Below are 20,654 nucleotides of genomic sequence, written 5' to 3' on the forward strand. Positions count from 1 at the left end.
CAAGAGCATGTCTGTGGCATTACACATCAACACAGATATTATGAAAACAATCAGGTACAGAACTATATTCCATGAGTAGATTTGCAAAATAAAGTATTTTATTCCCTTCTCATTATAATGGTAGAGACAGAAAATTTCATTTAAGCACCATAAACTTTATACTACACACTTAAGTGTGCCAGAAAAGCAAGCAAAACAAAGAATATTAGGACTAGGAATAACCAGAGGGCAATTGGTGTCCAGTCCCTGCTTTTCAGATGAAAATGTAAGGTCTCAGGTCAGCAGAATTGCTTAATAATACAAGTTAGGCAATATAGTATTTTACTCATAGTTAGCATATACAGTATTTCTCATTATAACTGATGTAAGAGAAAAAAATCTTTTGGCTTTCTTGCAATTAAAAAGTTACAGGTGAGGTTGCAGTAAGCCTAGATAGCACCACTGCATTCCAGCCTGGGTAACAAAGCAAGACCCTGTCTCCAAAACAAAACAAAATAAAATAAAAGTCATAGGCATTGCATATTTATTAATCGCATTGCTCACTGACCTACTCCATTTTGGAAAAAAAGAGAACACAGAACTTTTTTTTCTTGTGATGGGAAATTTTAATTCAAAAAAGACCAATTCCCAATCACTTTGTTTCTAGTCCTCCTTTAAAAGTTACTTCTTCAAAATCCCAAGAAATAAAAGAGATTTGCTAAAGATCCAACTAAGCAAAAGTCCTATCAAGTATATTTACATATATTCACCACCTACTTGCCCTTCTTTCTTGGTGACCTAGCTGTATGTCCTTTGCCCATTTTTGTGGGGTGGAGAGAAGTTTGGTCTTTGAATTTTTAAGTACTCTCTAAATAATAAAGTAATTAGCCTTTGTGATGTAAGTTGCATTTTTTTCTTGCCCTTTATCAGTTGATTTTTCTTAAGCTGTTTTTTTCCCCTCTCTTCCATGATTTTAAATTGAAATTCAGGTTCATGTCTATCTCACTCCTTATATTGCTATCAAAGTAAAGGTGGCAGAATTCACCTTTAAAGCAACTGTTAAACAGAATTACACAGAAATGAGCAGTGGTCATATATAAAGCTATTATTAAATATCCAGAAATATTCTGATGTTTTCTAGAGGTCGTTAGCATAGTCCATAATAACATAACACATTTTTATTCTCTAAAGATGTGGACAGGTTGAAGAGCACAAGGTCATTTATTTTAAAAATATCAGAACATATTATTTTGATATATTTTTTAAAATTTATGTTTTAAAAAGTTAATTTAGTATATTCTGAATCCATACAAAACTAAGCTAGTTACTTTTATAATAACAATTATTCTTTCAATTTTTATTATGTTTTTAATAAAGAACATAGCAAAAAGTGCTTTTGAAATACAGCTTAGAAAATATCCAAAGCTTATTTTCCAAATATTTCTCTTGAGTAGTCTTAACCACTCTTCCCATAATCATTTCATGCCTCTCTAGTAACTTAACTTTTCTCCCTAGAGAAAGTAAAAACTGATATAGCATATATTTCACTCCAAACTGTTTAAAAGTCTAGGGTTCTGCTCTATAAAATAAAAGGAAACTAAGGGGGGAAAAGTACATGTGTAAAAAAACACATATGTGAAAGAAGAAAGGCAGAAAATGAATCAAAATATTAGGAGTGGTTATCACTAGGTAGCATAATTATATGTGACTTATTTTTCGTAACTTTCTGCATTTTCCAAGCTCTCCTTAAGGAGCCCATTCCATATTACAAATATTTTAAAAAAGAAAAATGACCAACTTATAAACCAGCAATTCCAGGCAACACCTTATTCCTTTAAGTAATCCAAACCATTATCTATCTCCTAAATGCAGTCTTTTCCCCCAACTAGACACTCTGTGCATTTAGCATGAGGCAGAAGGGTGGGGGTTTCACAGTGACACACACAAAGAGGGAGGAACTTTGCTAGGTACTGGGGAAGCGGCAGCATCTTCAAGTGCACATGTCTGCATCTCTGTGAAGTCACTTCAAAGACTTTATGAAGCTCAGATCTGATTCTGTTGAAACCAATTGGCTCCTTTCCAACCAAAATTGTACCTCGAGATGTTCTTCAGCTGTATAGTACTTTGTCAAGGAAAGACACTGAAATAACAGGATGTTTTCATTTAGTTAACAGCATGGTTGACAATTGAACTACCCAGAATTTACAGGCTGATAATCGTGATGCTAGCAATCCATATAAATTACAAGGTCATTAGAAGTGTTTATTGCCCTCTGTGATGCCTGCTATGTAGGACACAGAAAGTATGGCGTAAATGGAGACATTAGTAGATAAGAGAGAGATTAATGATTAACTTGACCTTTTCCTTTTTTGTGTCCAAAGAAAAAGTGTTCTCAGAGTTGAGCTACTAAATAAAGAAATAAAGAGCCTCATTCCATTCTAGAAAACGTACAGGTCACCCATAACAGAATAAATTATTTTTTTGAGTCTGTTGTTCTAAACCATGTTGGTAGCAGGGGGCAGAAATAGGAACTACTTATCTTGGAGGGGTCAGCTTCAGAAAGCATGTCCGCCTCTTCTAATTACAATTAAGAATGAGCTGCAGTAGTGGATTTAGTACAAGGTATCCACATGCTTCGCCTCTCCTTTTAAGGCCAGGAATGGTGTCCTTCCACCAACTGACAGACCTCCTGATGAGGCCCTCCACTTTATCTGCTCCCCAGTTATTACTGCCACCAGATTCCTCATCTTCGTTCTCCTTCCATCTCACAAGACTTCCCAGCATCACCTGTTACCTGTATTCCTCCAAACACTTTCATGTCCAACACACAGGTATGTCTTTGGAGCCTGCCTCTTTACTCCGCCCCAGAACCTGGGTGCACAAGGTCTTAACACTTGCACAGATTCTAACTCACTTCTTGACTAGCATATTTTGCCACAGATGATTCATGTTGTTCCTGTGGAACACTGTGGTCAAAATTCCAATCTTAAAAGGGAAAGTGGAAACAAAATTTTTAAGTACTTTATACCTACCAAAAAGTGATCAACAGTCAGTGTACACAATTTGAGGTGTGCTTTGATGTAAGAGTATTTCCAAAAACTTGAGGATAAATGAAATGTTCATAAATTCATTTCTCAATTGATTAAAAAGCTCAGTTGATTATTGAACATTTCTCCTGTGATTATCTATACTCAGAGATTGGGGAGATCTTTAAAAAATTGCCTCTATTCATCAGAAGTTAATTTAGCATGGAAAAGAAAACACATAAGCACAATGTATGGCACATTGTAAATGGCTAAGAAGGTTTGAATAGTAGATGAAGCAAGTACATGAATGCAATAGAGTTATCAGGCAAAAAGACAACACATGAAATGTCAATAACTATAGGTTATGTACTGTTATAATGATGGGAGAAATGTTTGTTAGTGTGTAAAAAAAGCAGAATTCAATATTGCACAATCAATATAGTCTCAAGGTGTATATGCAAATGTAAAATAATATGCAAAGATGCTTAAGAATACTACTAGGTAGAGATTATTGCAGGTAATTTTTACATTTTTAATATTTTCTCCTATTTCTTGTTTTTAATAATGAGGAGATATTACTGTTAAAATAGTTTATTTATTTTTTAATACTTTAACTTCTAGGGTACATGTACACAATGTGCAGGTTTGTTACATATGTATACATGTGCCATGTTGGTGTGCTGCAATCATTAACTCTTCATTTACATTAGGTATATCTCCTAATGCTATCCCTCGCCACTGTCCCAGCCCCACGACAGACGCCGGTGTGTGATGTTCCCCTTCCTGTGTCCAAGTGTTCTCATTGCTCAATCCCCGCCTATGAGTGAGAACATGCGGTGTTCGGTTTTTTGTCCTTGTGATAGTTTGCTGAGAATGATGGTTTCCAGCTTCATCCGTGTCCCTACAAAGGACATGAACTCATCCTTTTTTATGGCTACATAGTATTCCATGGTGTACATGTGCCACACTTTCTTAATCCAGTCTATCATTGATGGACATTTGGGTTGGTTCCAAGTCTTTGCTATTGTGAATAGTGCCGCAATAAACATACGTGTGCATGTGTCTTTATAGGAGCATGATTTATAATCCTTTGGGTATATACCCAGTAATGGGATGGCTGGGTCAAATGGTATTTCTAGTTCTAGATCCTTGAGGAATCGCCACTCTGTCTACCACAATGGTTGAACTAGTTTACAGTCCCACCAACAGTGTAAAAGTGTTCGTATTTCTCTACATCCTCTCCAGCACCTGTTGTTTCCTGACTTTTTAATGATCGCCATTCTAACTGGTGAGAGATGGTGTGTCTTTGTGGTTTTCATTTGCATTTCTCTGATGTCCAGTGATGATGAGCACTTTTTCATGTGGCTGTTGGCTGCATAAATGTCTTCTTTTGAGAAGTGTCTGTTCATATCCTTTGCTCACTTTTTGATGGGTTGTTTTTTTTCTTATAAATTTGTTTGAGTTGTTTGTAGATTCTGGATATTGGCCCTTTATCAGTTGAGGGCAAAATTTTTCTCCCATTCTGTAGGTTGCCTGTTCACTCTGATGGTAGCTTCTTTTGCTGTGCAGAAGCTCTTGAGTTTAATTAGATCCCATTTGTCAATTTTGGCTTTTGTTGCCATTGCTTTTGGTGTTTTAGACATGAAGTTCTTGCCCATGCCTATGTCCTGAATGGTATTGCCTAAGTTTTCTTCTAGGGTTTTTATGGTTTTAGGTCTAACATTTAAGTCTTTAATTCATCTTGAATTAATTTTTGTATAAGGTGTAAGGAAGAGATCCAGTTTCAGCTTTCTACATATGGCCAGCCCGTTTTCCCAGCACAATTTATTAAATAGGGAATCCTTTCCCCATTGCTTGTTTTTGTCAGGTTTGTCAAAGATCAGATGGTTGTAGATGTGTGGTACTATTTCCGAGGGCTCTGTTCTGTTCCATTGGTCTACATCTCTGTTTTGGTACCAGTACCATGCTGTTTTGGTTACCGTAGCCTTTTAATATAGTTTGAAGTCAGGTAGTGTGATGCCTCCAGATTTGTTCTTTTGGCTTAGGATTTACTTGGCAATGCAGGCTCTTTTTCGCTTCCATATGAACTTTAAAGTAGTTTTTTCCAATTCTGTGAAGAAAGTCATTGGTAGCTTGATGGAGATGGCAATGAATCTATAAATTACCTTGGGCAGTATGGTCATTTTCACGATATTGATTCTTCCTATCCATGAGCATGGAATTTTCTCCCGTTTGTTTGTGTCCTCTTTTATTTTGTTGAGCAGTGGTTTGTAGTTCTCCTTGAAGAGGTCCTTCACATCCCTTGTAAATTGGATTTCTAGGTATTTTATTCTCTTTGAAGCAATTGTGAATGGGAGTTCACTCATGATTTGGCTCTCTGTTTGTCTATTATTGGTGTATAAGAATATACATTGATTTTGTATCCTGAGACTTTGCTGAAGTTTCTTATCAGCTTAAGGAGATTTTGGGCTGAGACAATGAGATTTTCTAAATATATAATCATGTCATCTGCGAACAGGGACAATTTGACTTCCTCTTTTCCTAATTGAATACGCTTTGTTTCTTTCTTCTGCCTGATTGCCCTGGACAGAACTTCCAACACTATGTTGAATAGGAGTGATGAGAGAGGGCATCCCTGTCTTGTGCCAGTTTTCAAAGGGAATGCTTCCAGTTTTTGCCCATTCAGTATGATATTGGCTGTGGGTTTGTCATAAATAGCTCTTATTATTTTAAGATTCATCCCATCAACACCTAATTTATTGAGAGTTTTTAGCATGAAGGGCTGTTGAATTTTGTCAAAGGCCTTTTCTGCATCTGTTGAGATAATCATGTGGTTTTTGTCTTTGGTTCTGTTTATATGCTGGATTATGTTTATTGATTTGCATATGTTGAACCAGCCTTGCATCCCAGGGATGAAGCCCACTTGATCATGGTAGATGAGCTTTTTGATGTGCTGCTGGATTTGGTTTGCAAGTATTTTATTAAGGATTTTTGCATCGATGATCATCAGGGATATTGGTCTAAAATTCTCTTTTCTTGTTGTGTCTCTGCCAGGCTTTGGTATCAACATGATGCTGGCCTCATAAAATGAGTTAGGGAGTATTCCCTCTTTTTCTATTGATTGGAACAATTTCAGAAGGAATGGTACCAGCTCCTCCTTGTACCTCTGGTAGCATTCGACTGTGAATCCGTCTGGTCCTGGACTTTTTTTGGTTGGTAGGCTATTATTTATTGCCTCAATTTCAGAGCCTATTATTGGTCTATTCAGGGATTCAACTTCTTCTGGTTTAGTCTTGGGAAGGTGTATGTGTCCAGGAATTTATCCATTTCTTCTAGATTTTCTAGTTATTTGCATAGAGGTGTTTATAGTATTCTCTGATGGTAGTTTGTATTTCTGTGGGGTTGGTGGTGATATCCCCTTTATCATTTTTTATTGCGTCTATTTGATTCTTCTCTCTTTTCTTCTTTATTAGTCTTGCTAGCAGTCTATCAATATTCTTGATCTTTTCAAAAAACCAGCTCCTGGATTCATTGATTTTTTGAAGGGTTTTTGTGTCTTTATCTCCTTCAGTTCTGCTCTGATTTTAGTTATTTCTTGCCGTCTGCTAGCTTTTAAATGTGTTTGCTCTTGCTTCTCTAGTTCTTTTAATTGTGATGTTACGGTGTCGATTTTAGACTTTTCCTGCTTTCTCTTGTGGGCATTTAGTGCTATAAATTTCCCTCGACGCACTGCTTTAAATGTGTCCCAGAAATTCTGGCATGTTGTGTCTTTGTTCTCATTGGTTTCAAAAAATATCTTTATTTCTGCCTTCATTTCGTTGTGTACCCAGTAGTCATTCAGGAGCAGGTTGTTCAGCTTCCATGTAGTTGAGCAGTTTTGAGTGAATTTCTTAATCCTGAGTTCTAGTTTGATTGCACTGCTGTCTGAGAGACAGTTTGTTATAATTTCTGTTCTTTTACATTTGCTGAGGAATGCTTTACTTCCAACTATGTCGTCAACTTTGGAATTAGTGTGATGTGGTGCTGAGAAGAATGTATAATCTGTTGATTTGGGGTGGAGAGTTCTGTAGAAGTCTATTAGATCTACTTGGTGCAGAACTGAGTTCAATTCCTGGATGTCCTTGTTAACTGTCTGTCTTGTTGATCTGTCTAATGTTGACAGTGGGGTGTTAAAGTCTCCCCAGTGTGGGAGTCTAAGTCTCTTTGTAGGTCTCTAAGGATTTGCTTTATGAATCTGGGTGCTCCTGTATTGGGTGCATATATATTTAGGATAGTTAGCTCTTCTTGTTGAATTGATCCCTTTACCATTATGTAATGGCCTTCTTTGTCTCTTTTGATCTTTGTTGGTTTAAAGTCTGTTTTATCAGATACTAGAATTACAACCCCTGTCTTTTTTTGTTTTCTGTTTGCCTGGTAGATCTTCCTCCATCCCTTTATTTTGAGCCTATGTGTGATTCTGCACATGAGATGGGTGTCCTGAATACAGCACACTGATGGGTCTTGACTCTTTATCCACTTTGCCAGTCTGTGTCTTTTAATTGGGGCATTTAGCACATTTACATTTATGGTTAATATTGTTATCTGTGAATTTGATCCTGTCATTATGATGACAGCTGGTTATTTTGCTCGTTAGTTGATGCAGTTTCTTCCTAGCATCAAAGGTCTTTACAATTTGGCATATTTTTGCAGTGGCTGGTACTGGTTGTTCCTTTCCATGTTTAGTGCTTCCTTCAGGAGCTCTTGTAGGACAGGCCTGGTGGTGACAAAATCTCTCAGCATTTGCTTGTCTGTAAAGGATTTTATTTCTCCTTCACTTATGAAACTTAGTTTGGCTGGATATGAAATTCTGGGTTGAAAATTCTTTTCTTTAAGAATGTTGAATATTGGCCCTCACTGTCTTCTGGCTTGTAGAGTTTCTGCCAAGAATCTGCTGTTAGTCTGATGGGCTTCCCTTTGTGGGTAACCTGACCTTTCTCTCTGACTGCCCTTAACATTTATTTTTTCCTGTATTTCAACTTTGGTGAATCTGACCATTATGTGTCTTGGAGTTTCTCTTCTAGAGGAGTATCTTTGTGGCGTTCTCTGTATTTCCTGAATTTCAATGTTGGCCTGCCTTACTAGGTTGGGGAAGTTCTCCTGGGTAATATCCTGCAGAGTGTTTTCCAACTTGGTTCCATTCTCCCAGTCACTTTCAGGTACCCCAGTCAGACGAGATTTGTTCTTTTCACATAGTCCTGTATTTCTTGGAGGCTTTGTTCATTTCTTTTCACTCTTTTTTCTCTAAACTTCTCTTCTCACTTCCTTTCATTCATTTGACTGTCAGTCACTGATACCCTTTCTTCCAGTTGATCAAATCAGCTACTGAAGCTTGTGCATTTGTCACGTAGTTCTCATGCCATGGTTTTCAGCTCTATCAGGTCATTTAAGGACTTCTCTATACTGGTTATTCTAGTTAGCCATTTGTCTAATCTTTTTTCAAGGTTTTTAGTTTCTTTGCGATGGGTTTGAACTTCCTCCTTTAGCTCTGAGAAGTTTGATCGTCTGAAGCCTTCTTCTCTCAACTTGTCAAAGTCATTCTCCATCCAGCTTTGTTCCATTGCTGGTGAGGAGTTGTGTTCCTTTGGAGGGGGAGAGGTGCTCTGATTTTTAGAATTTTCAGCTTTTCTGCTCTGTTTTTTCCCCATCTTTGTGGTTTTATGTACCTTTGGTCTTCGATGATGGTGACGTACCTCATCCAAGAACTTTGGAGATATAGGTTAAAGCATCCCTGAAAACACAATATTTTCTATCTTATTTTATCTTAAACTTCCTGCATTATTTATTTGTCTTTTGCTCCCTTATAAATGTGTTTGTGTTAATGTTGAAATAATACAATTTTTATTTGAACAATTGGAGTAACATTAGAAAAATATATTCTCTAGGAAACCATGCCATTTTCATCTTATGATTTTTATATCCCATTGGTACATTAGCATTAACCATGTATCCCCCAGTGTATACAAATGCCCATCTGAGAAGAATCAGGACAGACATTAAAGCTTCAAAAAGTAAAATATCAATCCTGAATTTCAAAAAAGCATTGCATATTTTATTTGTTTTCATAAACAGTAATGACAGATAAGCTAGAAGCAAAACGACTAGGAAGACAGATAATAAACAGGGCATTGCAAATTCATTTCTATTATAGGAGAAAATAGGACATAATCTGTAATTTTTTGTTTAGAAAAGTTTGAATTGCTTCTACTTATATTGGTTAACTATAAAATACCTTTTTCCACTTCCTTTCCTTTTCTTGTGGCCCCTTCCACTGTCCTCTGTTGAATTTAGGATTTCTGATGTGTGTAGGTTTAACATGCCAGGTTTAGATTAATGCGCATGTATAAGAGAAAGAGGTGGGACATAAAGAAAGGAAATTTAGTAATGACTGTGGTGCTTTTGCTTCTGCTTTCTACAAGACTGGCCTAATTCTGTTCTAGGGCATGTGATGATCTTGTTCCCAAAAATGCCCCGAACACCTATGGGTAGGACATTTTAGGATTCTTGGGCATAGCCAAAGGAAGCCAGAGCCAAATAAATTGCTCTGGATGTTAAGGAAAAATGGAGTTTTGTATTTGCAAGAAGCCCGAGAGTCTAAATGCCTGTATTTACTGCATACCTCGAGAATGCAGTAAAGATCTGAACAAAGGAGGGGAGTATCCACTGAGAGGGAGAGGCCTAGGAAGAGGATGGAAAGCCCAGGTTAAAAGGGGAACTAGCCAGTGAGAAATATCTCATCGTATGATATAGTTCAGGGGTTTGCAAAGTCTTCCACTAAAGGGCCAGATAGTAAATACTTTTGGCTTTTGGGGTCTCTGTGGCAACTACTCAGCTCTACTGTTGTAGTATAAAAGGGAGCCAGAGACAGCAGACAAACGAATGCGTGTGGCTGTCCCCCAGTAAAACTTTATTTACAAAAATAAGTGGCCAGCTGGATTTGGCTCACAGGTGGTAGTTTTCGGGTCCCTGGTGTGCTAGTTATTTTTTAGTTCAGTGATTTCTAATATTGATATATACCACTTTTGATTATGGTGTAATTTCCCTTTTCACTCCAAATCTTCAGCAATATGTACTACACAACAGCTTGCAGTAAGCCTGCTTTGAATAGGTAGAATGAGAGGTTAGGAATTTAATAAGCCCAAGAGAATGAGGACCAAAAGAAGGGGCAGTCAAAGAGGCCAAATGAAGTAGAGAATTCAGTGGAAGTCAGAAATCAAGGGAGTTGGAGGCTGGGGAGGTAAAGTGAAAGTCTCCAGAGGACATTAAAGTGACTCTGTGCATTTACGGGAAGCTGGAAGACTTGGACATACAAACAAGCAGCAAATGCTTGGGTTCCACAAGAAAAAGAAAAGCATACTACTTCTCAAAGTTTCATAGCATAAATCCAGGAAATTACAGGAATGCTTTGAAAGAGTAGTGACTGTCACTGCACTGACTTAGAGTGATCACCCCAAATCAGTGGAAATGACAATAATCATCCTATAAAAAAATAAAGAAGTTTCCAGCTCCTGAAGTACTTTCTAACTTCTTTGGTATCAATAACCTTCCTAGTACAATATCATATTCAAGTCTTGTTTCCATTTTTGATATCTGAGTTGTTGAAAACATTTTGAATTCAGTATGTATATAGGTACCTGCTATTTTCTTCATTTGTTTGCAGAGTTTGGGGATGAACGCTGCTGCCTCCTTGAGACTGTATATGGATAGCCACTTCTTTAGGTTTTTCATGTGCATTATTGCTAATTGGCAGAGTGAAAAAAAATAGAAAAACTGTCTTAATCATTTAAGTATCTGTTTTGAAAGAAACTAGTAATTTGCACTTGGAAATTTAAGGTATCATTTGCCTTAAGTTCCTGATGTCTTTGCAAGATGTCTGAAAGGAAAATCATAACCAAATCTCATCTTTTAATACTAAGCAAAAACTTAGATTAGAAAATAATACTAAAATCATCCTATATTTTGTGTCAGAATACTCTAAATTGTTTATAGGCAGATGTCCATGCCTTAATGCATTTCACTATTTCTGACATAATTTTGATTAGTAAATAGGGTTTTACATCAAGATTTTGACACTTAAGCTGCACAACACGAATGACTCTGCACTGCAATGTTACACGAGGCTTCCTTTTTCTCCTATAGTGAAGATATATGTTCTGTTTTCTGTACAAGCAATACCCACAGTTAGGGGAGCAGCAGTAGCTGTCATGAAGGTATTTAAGAACTGACAGTAAAAAGTAATATTTACTCACTTTTGAATATCAGTAATAACAATCATGTGTAAATAATAGCTAACATTTTCTGACATGCATCATAAGTGAGGCACTATGTTAAATAAGGTAGGAACTATTATTATCTCCATTTCACAGGCAGGGACAATGAAATTTACTGAGGATAAGTATCTTGCTCAGGGTCTCATAGAGAGTGAGTGACTGTGAACACAGGCCTTAGCGGTTGCAAATCCCTCGTCCTCACTTGGTATGGTACACTGCCTGTTTGGAGGTTAATAAACACTTCATCTTTTATCAATGAAATGATAAAACAGTACCAGTACCTGGAAATGTTACGTATGCATTGGTATTAGGGATTTAAGAACGGAAGCTTGAAGAGTTAACTCACTTCAACACATACTACTATTTCCTCATCACTCAGTTGCTCTTTACCCCCTTACGGAAATCAGAATGACAGCGTCATTTGAGAAAAAGAGGCAGACTGCTTCAGGGGACAGAGTTTTCATAGGATGGGGAAGGCACACTTGAGATCCACGGGTGAGGAAGAGTGGAGGGGTATATAGCCAGGTGGTGTGACCTTCCAACGAGTGGTGATTAAGTGGTAAGATGAGTAATGTTTTGAAAGTGGTCTTGGGTGATGAGTGATATGTGGGGTTTTGGAGAATATGATCTTGGTGAGTATATGTTGAATGAAGAGCTATCTGGTTAGTTACTGGTGGTTAATGTGAACAGAGGAAAATTCAGGGAGCCTTCACAGAGGATGGCCTTAAGTAGTTTATCATTGTAAGCATCACAACAATGGGAACTTTGAAATTTTGACTGTGGACAAGGCTGTTTTGTGTAGAAATGGGAGTGGGTATGAGGCAGTAACAAGAGGCAATAATGGGCTCTGAATGAAGAAGTCTACCCAGTATTATTTCTCAGTGATCAGTGCATGACCTATCTTATTTGACATTATCACAAATTATTGTCGTAAATACACAATGAAATATCAAAATGGGCAGGCAGCATATTTTTAACTAGTGACATATCAAGGCAGGGAGATTAAATCACAAGAAGAACTTGCCAAGTCTATGTGAAAGGCCAGGAAATCTCAATACGGAAAGATGCCCTTAAAGAAATACCTTAATTTTTCATAGCCGAATAACTCAGAATTTAGAGTAACAAAAAGGAGAGATTGTATACTGCTTTCTAGAAAGATACTGGTTCAATATACCAGAGTAGCTAAAACAAATTCAGTAAAACATAGGGAGAAAAAGAATATTGAAAGAAAAAAGGAAAATACTTTAGGTTTGTACTATATACAGTTCTGGATACTGAATTTCAGTAATATAGAGTCAGATTCAGAAATGGAAACTAACGTTGTCAAAATACTAGCACAAAGAGTTCAAGATTTCGAGTTAAATAATCTGGACTAAAGGCCTAATTCCTAACAACTTCCTACTGGTTTTAAACAAGCCACTGAATTTCTTTGAACCTAAAGTGTTTTATGCTTTGGGATAACAATACGATTGGGCCTACGTACTTCACAGAGTTGTTTTGAGGACCAAAGAAGATAATAAATGGTAAATAAATCTATAAATAAACATGTTAACTGTTTTTGTAAATACATTAACCGTTGCTCCTCTTTTTATTAATCTTGACTGCTGTACAAGTAGAGATTAAAAAATCATTAAATAAAAATTGTTTTGTGTGGATATAGGTGGTCGCTGCTCACAGGGGCTCACAGTCCAGGGAGCAGGGATGGTGAGGAGTAGAGTGGAGACCAAGAAGTCAAGAGATAGTGGTAATAGAGAGTGGAAAGGCCAAGGTGGAGGGCGCAGAGGAAATGGGCAGAGTAATCAGGTATTCTTAATCAGGGAAAGCTGAGGATTGAGAAGGCACATAAAATCAACAAATAGTGATATCGTTTAAGCAGATGTGCTTACTAAATTCAGTGTTGGTACAATGGACTGAATGTTTGTATCCTTCCAAATTTATATGTTGAAAATTTATAGGATCTAATTACTATGGGATCTCAAAGGTAGGACCTTTGAGAAGTAATTAGATCCTGAGAGCAGAGCCCTTGTGAATGGGACTAGTGCCTTTAGAAAAGAGATCAGGAGAGCTCCTTCACTCCTTTTCCCTGATGTGAGGATTGAAGTCTTTTAACTAGAAAGCAAGCCTCACCAGACACTGAATATGCAGTTGCCTTGATCTTGGACTCTCTACCTACCAGAACTATGAAAAATAAATGCTTGGTTTTTAGAAATGAAATAATGATTTTTAGGAACAGGGTCTTGCCATATTGCCCACGCTGGCCTGAAACTCATGGACTCAAGCAGCACTCCTGCCTCAGCCTCCCAAGTAGCTGGGACTATAGGTGGGTACCACTGCACTTAGCTTAAATGCTTATTGAATCCACCCAGTCTAAGTTTTTGGTATAGCTGTCCAACTATATATACCAACAGATTGAGACAGTTGGTATATTAGAACTAGGAGCAGCCTTGAAACCTGGAGTAAGTTTAGGACAAGTTAAAGATGCACTATTTAACTTGGTAGAGAATTCGGGCAGAAATTTCCCCTTGTGGTAACACTCTTAGTGGTGTTTAGCTCACTCATTCATTTGATAAATATTTATTGAGACTCTCTTTGTTCCAGGGACAGTTTAGATTTGTTATGTATCCATTGGCGAAGAAAGGACAAAAATTCTCGACTTCATTGAGGGAGAGAGAATAAACATGGAATGTAATTATTTAATTAACTATAATGAAAGAGGATAAATCTATAAAAAAAAAAGCAGGATAAGAGAGATTGGGAATGTGGGGGTGGGATCCTGTCATCTCTACTAGGATAGTTAAAGTAGGCCTCCTTGAGGAGCATTTTAAAGAAGGTGAGATCATTTGTGTGTGTGTATTCCTTCTATTTCTGTCTCATTTTAGTTTCTTTTCTTGTTTTTTTCTGTTTGTTTGTTTTTCTTTTTTTTTTTTCTCAGATGGAGTTTTGCCTTTGTTGCCCAGGCTGGGGTACAGTGGCACGATTTTAGCTCACTGCAACCTCCAGCACCTGGGTTCAAGCGATTCTCCTGCCTCAGCCTCCTGAGTAGCTGGGACTACAGGCATGTGCCACTACACCAGGCTAATTTTTGTATTTTTAGTAGAGACAGGGTTTTGCCATCTTGGCCGGGCTGATCTCAAACTCCTGACTTCAGGTGATCCACCCGCCTCAGCCTCCCAAAGTGCAGGGATTACAGGCCTGAGCTACTGCGCCCAGTCTCATTTTAGTTTCTTGCTAAGTCTTTAGACTGCTCATGCAGCTTCTGAATTGTCTCCAGTGTTTAAGATAGACGTCAGCCTGAACCTCTCCAGGCCTGGTGTGATAGTGGCTCTCCCATAGAGCAGGCCATCTTGTTCTACACTATTCTATCTCTGTCAGTCTTTTTCAGCTCCAGGATAAACAGCTCTTCTGACTTGAGGACCACTACAATACTCTCCACTCATATTATGCGTTTCCCACATGGCTTCCTTCTTCTTTGCCATGAAGCCCTTTATGCCCTTGTGTTTCTGTGAGGAAAGCTTGAGCTCCAGATAAGGAATAATCAGCGCTCGTCATGTAGCCACAATGACTTAGCTATTGGCCACACCCACTCAAGGAGGTATGACTGCATGATTAATCAGCCCAACTCCTTCCAAGAGAAGGGACCTCTGCCTTCTGATTATTTAAGTTTATTACTTCTTTTTCCCAATTTTAGCTATGTGTTATTTCTAACATGAAAATCAATGCTGTTTTGTTAGAGAAATGCACTCACTATCCTGAAACCACCTTTGCAAAGATTATGAGAGTGAAAGAAATCTAACACGGCTGACTTCATCTTGCTTCCAGCCTTACGGGTGGGCTGGCTTTGCTCATTCCTGGGTGTAGGCCAAGCTAACCATGAAAGGAATTTAGTTTATAATTTAACTTTGGAGCAAGGATAATAACAGTCTCTTCCTAAGACTAGCTCCACCTTGCTCAGGACCTGAAAGCTAATGAAAGGCCAAGAGTTTAGGATTATGAGAGGGACCTGAACTCTGCTAAAATATAGGCATAGTTTTTATAATCCATTACTGCTCAGAGATTTGTGACTTCCCTAATTGCTCCTATAGATAACATCACTATTGTAGAATGTAAGATTGGTCTTCTGAGATGTTTTTCAGGTTTTTACATTTGGCAACTGACTGACTCTACCTGCACCTGTGACTCATGACTCAACTGGTCCTGTGGCCCCCAACCAGAGGTGGATACAGCACTTGAGGACCATTTCCCACACTCCCATCCCCAACCAACCAGTAGTACCCATTCCCTAGCTCCCTTCCTACCAGATGATCTATAAAAACCGTAGTCCCTGTGTTCTTGGGGAGACTGAGTTGAGTGATAACTCCAGTTCTTCCACGTGACTGGCCTTGTGTTAATTCAACTCTTTCTTTACTGCAATATACCATGATCTCACGGAACTGGTTTTGTCTGTATGACAGGCAGGAAGAACCCTTCAGGCAGTTACAGTCCCAAGAAGTGAAACAGGTCAAAAGTAAAAGTTTAGAAAACATTTAAAAATTTTCCTGGATTACACATATATAATAGGTTTTAGTGTGGGTTACATAGATGTTTGGGAGGTTTACCTCCCTGACCTTTAAGTCTAACAAGGATCATGATCTTTCTTTCTGCCACATTTCTGGTAGCCACTGGTCAGAGAGAGAATGGTTGTGCCATGGACATTACACTTTAAAAGAATATGAAAAAAATAGGAGGCAGGTTTTACGAGATAGAAAACATGAAGGAATGGTATATGCTCTGTGGTTGCTTAGATTATACAAGATAATCATTTCTAAAGAAATAATTTTATGAAATGGTTATTGAGTCATGTTTATGCCTGAAGATGATTAATATGAGGAAATGATCTTAAAATACGTGGGTGAAACAAATCAGTAGTTAGGCTTGGGAATCTGACCCTTTAGTTGATTAACAAGGAATGGGCCATAAGGAATGAAGAATGACATAGTTAGAAGGGTGGAGATATTCAAATATCTTCAAGATATTAAAGTATCTTGAATATTTTCAAGAGGAAGAGACAATCATTTCCCCTGTGTGGTTTCAACTAGAGACTGGTATAGATACAGGAAATTAGAAGCCCCAACTTCTTTAATTCAGATTTAGTAATTTTTTTAAAAAAATTAACTCACTAATATATGGTACTTAATAAGAAACTTTAAGAGGAAAAATGTATTGACACAAGTACCTTGTTAAGATAAAGCGCCCAGCTACTTACCTTTTCTTTTTGTAATGGAGAAGAGCAAAGAATATGTGTCAAGCCATAAAATATAGAGAACATTAGTCAGGAAGGATAAATATTTAAATTTAAATCTCTACTCATTCACTATTTTCCCACGAAATTGAGTTCCTGACCAGGTTGTTTACAGCAAGATCTACTATGACAAACTACTTTTTAAAAAGTATATTGGCAGCTTTGTGAAATATCAAAACTTCAATTTCTGTAAAGCTTGTTGTAGGGAACTGCACTTGTTTAGAATATTTGCTATAGAAAACTGTTCACTTAAAAGTTACGAGTTCAGTTTTTCTATGGGTATACAATTTGCTCATCAACTAATAACATTGATATTATTGATTCTGGCTTAACTGATGTTGTTATAATTCAGTCAACCAGTTCAAAAGCTGTGTAGGTTCTCTTCCCTGTCAAAGACGTTTCTTTATTCAGATCTTAGTCTTTGCAAGTTTTTTTTTTCTTTCAAGTTTAAAAAATTAATGATGGCTGGGTCCAGTGGCTCACACCTGTAATCCCAGCACTTTGGGAGGCTGAGGCGGGTGGATCACTTGAGATCAGGAGTTCGAGACCAGCCTGACCAAGATGGCAAAACCCTTTCTCTACTGAAAATACAAAAATTAGCCTGGTGTAGTGGCATATGTCTGTAGTCTCAGCTACTCAGGAGGCTGAGGCATGAGAATCACTTGAATCCGGTCGGCAGAGGTTGCAGTGAACCAAGATCATGCTCTCCATGCACTCCAGCCTGGGTGACAGAGCAAGACTCTGTCTTAAAAAAATAAAGTTAATGGTGTTTACAAAATATTTGTTTATATATTGAAATACCCAATGGAAAGGCTCAATTCTTCCCCACTGGCAGGCTATGTGTGCCATAAGTGACCCAATCTAACTTCTAGTGCTATGATAGGATCTGGGCTTAGAGGTAGGTGTCTGCAATGTCTTAGCAAAACTAGGATATCAGCAGCCTCATGAACAACTTTTTAAAAACTCCGTCTGCCTACTTTCTCTTTCTGTAGAACTCAATTCCTTCTTAAAATGCTGTGTGTGTGTGTCTCTCTGTGTGTGTGTGTTTGTGTGTGTGTGTGTTTTGAGATGTAGTCTCACTCTGTCACCCAGGCTGGAATGCAACGGCACAGTCTTGGCTCATTACAGCCTCTGCCTCCCAGGTTCAAGCAATTCTTGTGCTTCAGCCTCCCGAGTAGCTGGGATTACAGGGATGTGTCCCACCTCACCCGGCTAATTTTTTTGTGTTTAGTAGAGACGGGGTTTTACCATGTTGCCCAAGCTGGTCTCGAACTCCTGGCCTCTAGTGATCTGCCCACCTTGGCCTCCCAAAGTGCTGAAATTACAGGCATGAGCCACCATACCTGGCCCAGCTGCTGTTTTTTTTTTTTCTTTAATTGTTCTTAGTATCCTATATACTTCCTTTAGTGTGAATACCTCTTTGTCTATACTGTGTGTCAAGGATCTTCTTTATAAGAATTACCACATCTGTTTATGTAGCAATGGGTTTGTTTGTCTTTTACTTTCTTTTGCCTTCCAAGCAGGGGTAAGTACAGTTTACATTTCTTGGGATAATATGGCTATACTTACTCTTTTCTGTACTTTAGAATTATCCAAGGGAGGAAAATGATGAATAAAATAAAGATCATACCAGATAAAGTGCCTAGGCAGAAAAACAAGGTAATTAAATGCATGGAAAATATAACTCATAGGGTTTAAATTCTGTCTTAGTATCCAGTCACACTATAGATTGCCAATGCTTTTTTTTTTTTTTTTAGATGTAACTATACATTCTGCTTTACTCTGGGTTTCTATAGCATTAGTCTTACTCCCACGGGGTTATTATAGTTAAGGTGTGATCTGAGCTGTTTTGTAACCTTTAGTCCAACATCAGCTTTTCCAAAAGTAAGTGAGAACCGCGATGGGGCAGCTGGCCACCAGCTCTCCATGGCCCTGCCCATGTCTCTTGCCTAAGGCTTAACATACAGGCATTTCATTGTGACAATACTGGAATTTTCTCTCTTGTTAAATTATATATGTAGATCCTTTGTCCATTTATTGATTGTTAAAATGCACAGTCTCCACAGGTAGCTAGACCCAGGCTATCCCATTCTGTGGTCTTGGGCAAGTTACATAAACTCTCTGTGTCTCAGTGTCCAGATGTGTAAAAAGGGATGTAAGAATAATATGCCACAGTATTCTGTTGGAAGCAGACTCTATTACAAAACTATTCTTCTAACATAGGCAGATCACAGATATGGGCTCAGAAGACTGATCTTGTGGCTTTCTGTTTGTGCAAATGAGCACAATCACCATCTGGAAGTATACTCCAGGTTACAACCGAAGGAAGTTGCATTCTCCCAGCACATTCAAATAAAGAATTTTTGACACTGATGAATGATTATTCATTTGTAATGGTCCAAAGATAGTAAAGAGCCGTTGATGAAGGTTGTTTAGTATGCATATGACGACGCCAGTTTCACCATCTCGTGGCCTAACTTATCACTATTTTCTTTCTAGTTGAACTTACAACCCAAGATATTTTGATCTCTTTACAACTCAAGATATTTTGATCTCTCTTTTTGCATTTCATTCATTATAGGTAGGTACTTACTGTTATAGATGCCAGAATTCCTCAGCAAACCTTTCATGAAACTTACCAACTATTAGAGCATCACGTGCACCTAAAAGGAAGTCAAAAGTCACAAACGTCACTCTGGCATGCAACGTGATTAAGCAGGACCTCTCAGCCAGTGACAAGTCATTCTAATTTTTCTCCAGGACTCAGTCTAATATTTTTTCTAATGCAAAAAGCCATTGGTTTCATTCACATACTCTCATTTTACCTTCTGCACTCAGAGAAGACTTTTAAAAATTAATATCAATACAATTACAGAAGAAAATTTATAATACAGAACTAAAGTAAAAATCACTCCAATCCTAGTACCCAAAAAATGTTTTGATACATTCTGTTCTGGCACATTTTCTCATGTGTGTGTTTTCACATAATTATATACTAGAAATATAAGTTACAACAAAGGCTAACTAATATAATCTAGTAGATGCATCATAGTGCATTCAATGGCTTCTATTCTGCATCTAAGTCGTTTCTAGGTTTCTGTCTCATGAGACCCTTAATAAAATGCTTAATAAAATATTTTAATATTTTATATTTTTCCTTAGATTAGATTTCTAGGAGGGCTAACTGGCAGGAATAGTTGTATTATTTTTCACATACATCGCGTAATTGCTTTTCGTAAGAGTTTTTGCAAATTTACAATAGTACCTTCAATGTACAACAATATCAGTTTCATCACATCCTTGCTTTTCATTGGGTGTTCACCTAACAATCTTTTTATTGTTAATTTAATGGACAATTTTTTAAAAATGTTTTGCTCTTGTCGCCTAGACCAGAGTGCAGTGGAGCAATCTCAGCTCACTGTAACCTCCACCTACTGTGTTCAAGTCATTCTCCTGACTCAGCCTCCTGAGTAGCTGGGATTACAGGTATCTGCCACCATGACTGGCTAATTTTTTTGTTTTTTAGTAGAGATGGGGTTTTACCATGTTGGCCAGGTTGGTCTTGAACTCCTGACCTCAGGTGATCCATCCGCCTTGGTCTCCCAAAGTGCTGAGATTGCAGACATGAGCCACTATACCCGGCCCCTTTATTTTATTAATATCAATTTCGTTCCACTTATTTGTATGTCTCTTCTTGTGCTGGTGCAAAGTGACTTCTGTATTGTTGCTTTATATTTTGTTCTAATATTTGATACAGTAGGTTCTCCAACTATGTGAGTTTTCTGTCAGTCCCAGCCAGATCTTCAGAATACTCTAAAGCCATTTAGTAAGTTATCCAGTGAGACTTTTGCCAAAAAAGTGAATATAATTTGATATTAAGGGGGTGTCAAGCTGATAATTTAGAAATATTATCTGTGAGTCATATTAGCATATTTACAGGATTAATTGTAAAACTGGATCTTGAACAATCTTGGTGTAGAACCATGTATTAGAAGAGTCATAAGAGATGGGGAGAGGGGAAAGTGTAACACTAACTTGGATTAAGAAAGGCTGTTCATAATTTTG

At 37.7% G+C, this 20,654-nt stretch overlaps 1 protein-coding gene across 2 annotated transcripts in view; it reads right to left on the reverse strand.

Moving 5' to 3' along the window:
• Positions 1–67: 67 nt before the first annotated feature.
• Positions 68–20,654, reverse strand: part of LOC104664179 (complement receptor type 1) — a 125,655-nt gene continuing 105,068 nt past the window's right edge. For both annotated transcript variants that reach the window (XM_010365635.2, XM_030935938.1), the window contains 4 exons: positions 19,229–19,252; positions 18,159–18,231; positions 10,676–10,780; positions 68–2,119 (listed from right to left, as the gene is read on the reverse strand). In XM_010365635.2, coding sequence (XP_010363937.2) covers positions 2,107–2,119; positions 10,676–10,780; positions 18,159–18,231; positions 19,229–19,252 — 215 coding nt within the window. In that variant the 3' untranslated portion in view covers positions 68–2,106. The remainder of the gene's footprint in view (positions 2,120–10,675; positions 10,781–18,158; positions 18,232–19,228; positions 19,253–20,654) is intronic.

Source organism: Rhinopithecus roxellana, chromosome 8, assembly GCF_007565055.1.
Source record: "Rhinopithecus roxellana isolate Shanxi Qingling chromosome 8, ASM756505v1, whole genome shotgun sequence".
Lineage (NCBI taxonomy): Eukaryota > Metazoa > Chordata > Mammalia > Primates > Cercopithecidae > Rhinopithecus > Rhinopithecus roxellana.